Here is a 7500-nt window from a genome sequence, read left to right as displayed (position 1 = left end):
AGGATCACACACACCACAGGTTCAGTGTTCCAGGATCACACACACCACAGGTTCAGTGTCCCAGCACCACACACACCACAGGTTCAGTGTCCCAGGACCACACACACCACAGGTTCAGTGTCCCAGGACCACACACACCACAGGTTCAGTGTTCCAGGATCACACACACCACAGGTTCAGTGTCCCAGGATCACACACACCACAGGTTCAGTGTCCCAGGATCACACACACCACAGGTTCAGTGTTCCAGGATCACACACACCACAGGTTCAGTGTTCCAGGATCACACACACCACAGGTTCAGTGTTCCAGGATCACACACACCACAGGTTCAGTGTTCCAGGATCACACACACCACAGGTTCAGTGTTCCAGGATCACACACACCACAGGTTCAGTGTTCCAGGATCACACACACCACAGGTTCAGTGTCCCAGGACCACACACACCACAGGTTCAGTGTTCCAGGACCACACACACCACAGGTTCAGTGTTCCAGGATCACACACACCACAGGTTCAGTGTTCCAGGATCACACACACCACAGGTTCAGTGTTCCAGGATCACACACACCACAGGTTCAGTGTTCCAGGATCACACACACCACAGGTTCAGTGTTCCAGGATCACACACACCACAGGTTCAGTGTTCCAGGATCACACACACCACAGGTTCAGTGTTCCAGGATCACACACACCACAGGTTCAGTGTTCCAGGATCACACACACCACAGGTTCAGTGTTCCAGGATCACACACACCACAGGTTCAGTGTTCCAGGATCACACACACCACAGGTTCAGTGTTCCAGGATCACACACACCACACATGGACTTTGCTGACTGCTCTTGTGTCATCATTAAAGTCCTGGTCCAGCACAGCACACACCAACAGGGTGTTTTCATCATGACAATCACACACAGTGTATCGCAGCACAGCACACACCAGGATCATGACAATCACACCAGGATCATGACAATCACACCAGGATCATGACAATCACACCAGGATCATGACAATCACAGACAGTGTATCACCACTTTCTTCTGATGTTTTTTTTCTTTTCTCAAGAGACACTAGGACTCCTTTTCATAGCAGAGACTAAGGCTGAAACGACGCGTCGACGTAGTCGACGTCAACGGTTACGTAAATACGCCGACGCCGTTTTTGTGCGTCGACGCGTCGCATATTTACGTCACACTACCGTCATGGCGAAGCGCAAAGCAGACGATCAAAGAAGACGATGCGAGCGGTGCGAGCGAGGGGGGAAAATCATGCCAAAAGTGGTCAAAAGTGTGGGAATATTTCAATAAACGGCCTAATAATGTTGTTGTATGCACACTGTGTCGAGCGGAAATGGCCTATCATAGCAGCACAACGGCTATGAACCAACATTTGAAAAGAAAACCATCAACTAGTCAATCGTCCGCGCGAGCATACGTTGTCATCATTACACAAAAACATGAATGTGTCATTTGTATCTGCTAGGGGTGTAACGGTACGTGTTTTGTATTGAACTGTTTCGGTACGGGGCTTTCGGTTCGGTACGGGGGTGTACCAAACGAGTTTCTAAGCTAAAGCTAAAGTCTTAACAAGCTGCTTTGCTCCGTCTGCCTCTGTCTCAGCACGCAGCATTGTCCCACCCACACAACCATCTGATTGGTACACACGCAGCATTGTCCCACCCACACAACCATCTGATTGGTACACACGCAGCATTATCAGCCAATCAGCAGTGCGTATTCAGAGCGTTATCAGCCAATCAGCAGTGCGTATTCAGAGCGCATGTAGTCAGCGCTTCAGCGTGGAGCAGATAGGTGTTTAGCAGGTGAGCATCAGGCAGCGGACTCTCCCCAAATGATAATAAACACCTCCCAGTCAACTACTAGTAACATCACTATGAGCCCGTTGACCTTCTAGAAACTTAAACTGCAGCTCAGCTCGCTCGCAGTCCTGGCTTGAGGTGAAGGCTAATTAGCTCTCAGTTCCAGCCACATCGGCCCCTTCTGAGCGCCTATTTTCAGCTGCTGGGAATATTGTAAACATGAAAAGAACCAGAGCATGTAGACATGCTAACTTTTCTTCATTACAACTGTTAGTCACTCACTTGAATGAGTAGAATTGGTTATTGTGTACTGTGTTGGACTGGATGTTTATTTTGCACATTTTAAAAGCAATACTTAATGTTTACAGTGCTCCAGAATATTTAGATTGGCACTTTTTTGTATTGGATGTTTATCTTTATTTTTGCACATTTTAGCAAATAAGCAATACTTTCACTTTTGTTGAAATGTTTACACTGTTGTTACAGAATATTTCGTTTTGCACTTTTTTGTATTGGATGTTTATCTTTATTTTTGCACATTTTAAAGCAAAATAAGCAATACTTTTACTTTTGAAATGCTTATACTATTGCAGAATATTAAGATTTGCACTGGATGTTGACTTTTATATTTGCACATTAAAAAGCAAATAAGCTACTTTTAATTTTGTTAAATGTTAAAAGTTTTAAATGTTTACATTGTTACAGAATATTTAGTCATGTTGTTGTCAATGTTGACTGAGTGGCCATACTTCTTTTTTTTTTGTAAATAAAAGCCATGCCTTTTGAAAAAAAAAGCCTACATTTATTTTTTCATCTTCATTTTGAATAAAAAAATAATCGGTAAAAGGAAAAATAATCTAAGGCTTAATCAAAAAATTATCTATAGATTAACCGATTAATCGAAAAAAATAATCTATAGATTAATCGACAGAAAAATAATCGTTAGCTGCAGCCTCAGCAGAGACTACTGGTGTCCTGATTCAATGTTGATATCGCTCCGATATCATTAAAAAAAACAAGTATATGATGATAGTTGTGATATCATGTGCGATACAAGCAGCCAATGAACATCTAAATGTCCTCCAATAAGCACACAATGTCTTCTGTTTTAGTCAAGTCTTTTTACAAAACATAAACATAGGCTACTAGGAGCTAGCAGCTACACAACAGCTCAGCACACAATAGCACACAAGCTAGACTTCAAAATAATCATTGAAAAATATTGCAATGTAAAACAATAAATATCTTCTCAGCACTGTCCTTCACACTCACAATCACACACTTTTCTGCCTTCAAAATAAAAGCGCTACGCTACACATCCGGTTGCACTACATTTAGGGTTTCTTCTAGCGTACAAAGTCTGACGCTCTTTTTAACTTTTATTGCCAATTTTATAATAACAAAGGGGCCAATTCCAACAAGTATTTCCTCCGTGCAAACACGTCTGCCTCCGCGCTTTTCCTGGCCAGCTGAAATATTGTGCAAATGATTTTATGACGTCTTCTGGTCGAGTCCTTAATTATGGCTGAAATATTGTGTACATTATTTTATAACGTCTTCTAGTAGAGTCCTTAATTACGGCCGAAATATTGTGTACATTATTATATAACGTCTTCTAGTAGAGTCCTTAATTACGGCCGAAATATTGTGTACATTATTATATAATGTCTTCTGTTGGAGTACTTAATTAAGGCTGAAATATTGTGTACATTATTTTATAACATCTTCTGGTCGAGTCCTTAATTACGGCTGAAATATTGTGTACATTATTATATAACGTCTTCTGGTGGAGTCCTTAATTATGGCTGAAATATTGTGTACATTATTATATAACGTCTTCTAGTAGAGTCCTTAATTACGGCCGAAATATTGTGTACATTATTATATAATGTCTTCTGTTGGAGTACTTAATTAAGGCTGAAATATTGTGTACATTATTTTATAACGTCTTCTGGTCGAGTCCTTAATTATGGCTGAAATATTGTGTACATTATTTTATAACGTCTTCTAGTAGAGTCCTTAATTACAGCTGAAATATTGTGTACATTATTTTATAACGTCTTCTGGTCGAGTCCTTAATTACAGCTGAAATATTGTGTACATTATTTTATAACATCTTCTGGTCGAGTCCTTAATTATGGCTGAAATATTGTGTACATTATTTTATAACGTCTTCTAGTCGAGTCCTTAATTATGGCTGAAATATTGTGTACATTATTTTATAACATCTTCTGGTCGAGTCCTCAATTATGAAACGATCAGCAGGCTGAATATTCAGTCAAGTCTTTTACAAAAGATACACATGGTAGGCTATGGGCTACTAGGAGCTAGCAGCTACACAACAGCTCAGCACACAATAGCACACAGGCTAGACATCAAAATAATCATGAAATAATATTGCAATGTAAAACAATAAATATCTTCTCAGCACTTTCCTCCTTCCGATGCTTGAAAAAACCCACTTCCATCTTTAGCTATAAGCTAATGCTAGCGAGTAATCTAACGGGGTTCAGAATATTGGTGACATTTACTCGTGTCGAGGAGGCTGGCGACACCAATTTCCTGTGATGTTTCCTATTATAGGCCCCATGTGGTGAGACACCAACCTGAGAAATATATCCTGGGGGTACATGGATGGGGGGTATGGAGCCATTGGGGGACATCATGGGGACCTCAGCTGGACCTGCAGAAGTATGAGAAGATCCAGTCAATCATTGGAGATGCTGTGCTGGTTAGCAGCATGATGCAACCATTCAAAATCATCCCCAAAATAAAAAATAATACAAATTGTATGTGCAATTAGCACCATTATAAACCCCACATGTTGGACTGACTTGAAATTTCTCACACGGTCCTTAAAAAGAAAACCTTTGAAAAATACAAATACATTGCACAAAAAAAAAGCAGGTTTCGCTACACATCTTTAAAAAAAATAAGGTTTTCCAAAACGTACAAGTGTAGCTAAGAACTCCTGTAACGTGTCAACACTTGACTCCTCCCCTGTGGCCCGCGCTCTTATTTATTCACACCATGAAAGGAGTGGACTTGAAATTTCTCACACAGCTCTACAAAACACACTATATCTATATATTTATATATTCATGTATATATACGTATATATATATATAATACATATATATATATATACTAGATATACATATATAGAGTATATATACATATATATACACATATATATATACTGTATATACATGTACATATAAATATGTGTGTTGTATATATATATATACATATATATATATATATATATATATATATATATATATATACATATATATATATATATATATATATATATATATATATATATATATATATATATATATATATATATATATATATATATATATATATAAACATACATATGTATATGTTGACACGTTACAGGAGTTTTCAGCTACACCTGTACATTTAGAAAACCTTATTTTTTAAAGATGTGTAGCGAAGCCTGCGTTGTGTATATATATATATATATATATATATATATACAAATTTATATATATATATACATACATATTTATACATATATATATATATATATATATATATATATATATATATATATATATATATATATATATATATATATATATATATATATATATATATATATATATATATATATATATATATATATATATATATATATATATATTATAAAACATCTGTCTCATTGCAGATTAGACAAACGGTCTTTTCCTTAAACTGAACAAAAAAAAGTCAATATGTCAACTGATGTTTAAAAACTCTTACACTCTGAGTTTATTTTACATTTCCCAACAGTTTCACCATTTTTTCCCCTCGTGCACTAATTGACGTGATGATGTCATGTTATCGATGGGAAAATGCATTTTTAGACAATATGATTTGCCTGAGCGGCTCGGAGACCCCGAAAGTAACGAAGCGGTAGAAAATGGATTGAAGGATGGGCTAGAAAGGACACATTAAAAGAAAAAACAAAAAAACCTCCTGTAGCGTGTGTCAAAATTATAATTTTTTGGTTTTGACGCAGGCGGACCCTATCTGGCCCGCGGGCCCTAGTTTGGGGAACACAACAATAAGTCATTTGTGTACTGAGGATAACAAGACTGAGGATATTAAAGATCTTTCAAAGACACTAGGTGGCGCCACATGTATAGGACCATCATGGCAGCTGATAGGATCAAAGACACTAGGTGGCGCCACATGTATAGGACCATCATGGCAGCTGATAGGATCAAAGACACTAGGTGGCGCAACATGTATAGGACCATCATGGCAGCTGATAGGATCAAAGACACTAGGTGGCGCCACATGTATAGGACCATCATGGCAGCTGATAGGATCAAAGACACTAGGTGGCGCCACATGTATAGGACCATCATGGCAGCTGATAGGATCAAAGACACTAGGTGGCGCCACATGTATAGGACCATCATGGCAGCTGATAGGATCAAAGACACTAGGTGGCGCCACATGTATAGGACCATCATGGCAGCTGATAGGATCAAAGACACTAGGTGGCGCCACATGTATAGGACCATCATGGCAGCTGATAGGATCAAAGACACTAGGTGGCGCCACATGTATAGGACCATCATGGCAGCTGATAGGATCAAAGACACTAGGTGGCGCCACATGTATAGGACCATCATGGCAGCTGATACCATCTAATAGAATTAGCAGATTGAAAGTGATGTTGACTTTTCCACTGCCACCCCTGAACACACACACACACACACACACACACACACACACACACACACACACACACACACACACACACACACACACACACACACACACACACACACACACACACAGACACACACACACACACACACACACACACACACACACACACACACACACACACACACACACACACACACACACACACACACACACACACACAGAGGAGATGTGTGTATGCTGTAGGTCTGCGGCTGGTAAAGTCATTGGGAAGCCACTAAAAATGCAGGAAGTAGACATAGCCCTCCAAATAAATCACTTATTCTGACATTGAAAATACAAATTCAGTCCTTTTTTCCTCACCCAAATATGACAGACTGACCCCCCCGGCCTCAACCCTTCCCTCTGACTTTCTCACCTTTATGACAGACTGACCCCCCCGGCCTCAACCCTTCCCTCTGACTTTCTCCCCTTTATGACAGACTGACCCCCCGGCCTCAATCTTTCCCTCTGACTTTCTCCCCTTTATGACAGACTGACCCCCCGGCCTCAACCCTTCCCTCTGACTTTCTCCCCTTTATGACAGACTGACCCCCCCCGGCCTCAACCCTTCCCTCTGACTTTCTCACCTTTATGACAGACTGACCCCCCGGCCTCAACCCTTCCCTCTGACTTTCTCACCTTTATGACAGACTGACCCCCCGGCCTCAATCTTTCCCTCTGACTTTCTCCCCTTTATGACAGACTGACCCCCCGGCCTCAACCCTTCCCTCTGACTTTCTCACCTTTATGACAGACTGACCCCCCGGCCTCAACCCTTCCCTCTGACTTTCTCACCTTTATGACAGACTGACCCCCCGGCCTCAATCTTTCCCTCTGACTTTCTCCCCTTTATGACAGACTGACCCCCCGGCCTCAACCCTTCCCTCTGACTTTCTCCCCTTTATGACAGACTGACCCCCCCGGCCTCAACCCTTCCCTCAGACTTT

At 40.5% G+C, this 7500-nt stretch overlaps 1 protein-coding gene across 2 annotated transcripts in view; it reads right to left on the bottom strand.

The window, feature by feature from the left end:
• The window catches only part of fndc3ba (fibronectin type III domain containing 3Ba), a 233921-nt gene that overhangs the window by 82678 nt on the left and 143743 nt on the right, over nt 1–7500 (bottom strand). For both annotated transcript variants that reach the window (XM_062040932.1, XM_062040933.1), the window contains exon 4: nt 4429–4505. In XM_062040932.1, coding sequence (XP_061896916.1) covers nt 4429–4505 — 77 coding nt within the window. The remainder of the gene's footprint in view (nt 1–4428; nt 4506–7500) is intronic.

The sequence above is a fragment of the Entelurus aequoreus genome, linkage group LG03 (genome assembly GCF_033978785.1).
Source record: "Entelurus aequoreus isolate RoL-2023_Sb linkage group LG03, RoL_Eaeq_v1.1, whole genome shotgun sequence".
NCBI lineage: Eukaryota > Metazoa > Chordata > Actinopteri > Syngnathiformes > Syngnathidae > Entelurus > Entelurus aequoreus.
This window is presented reverse-complemented; position numbering and strand designations above follow the sequence as displayed.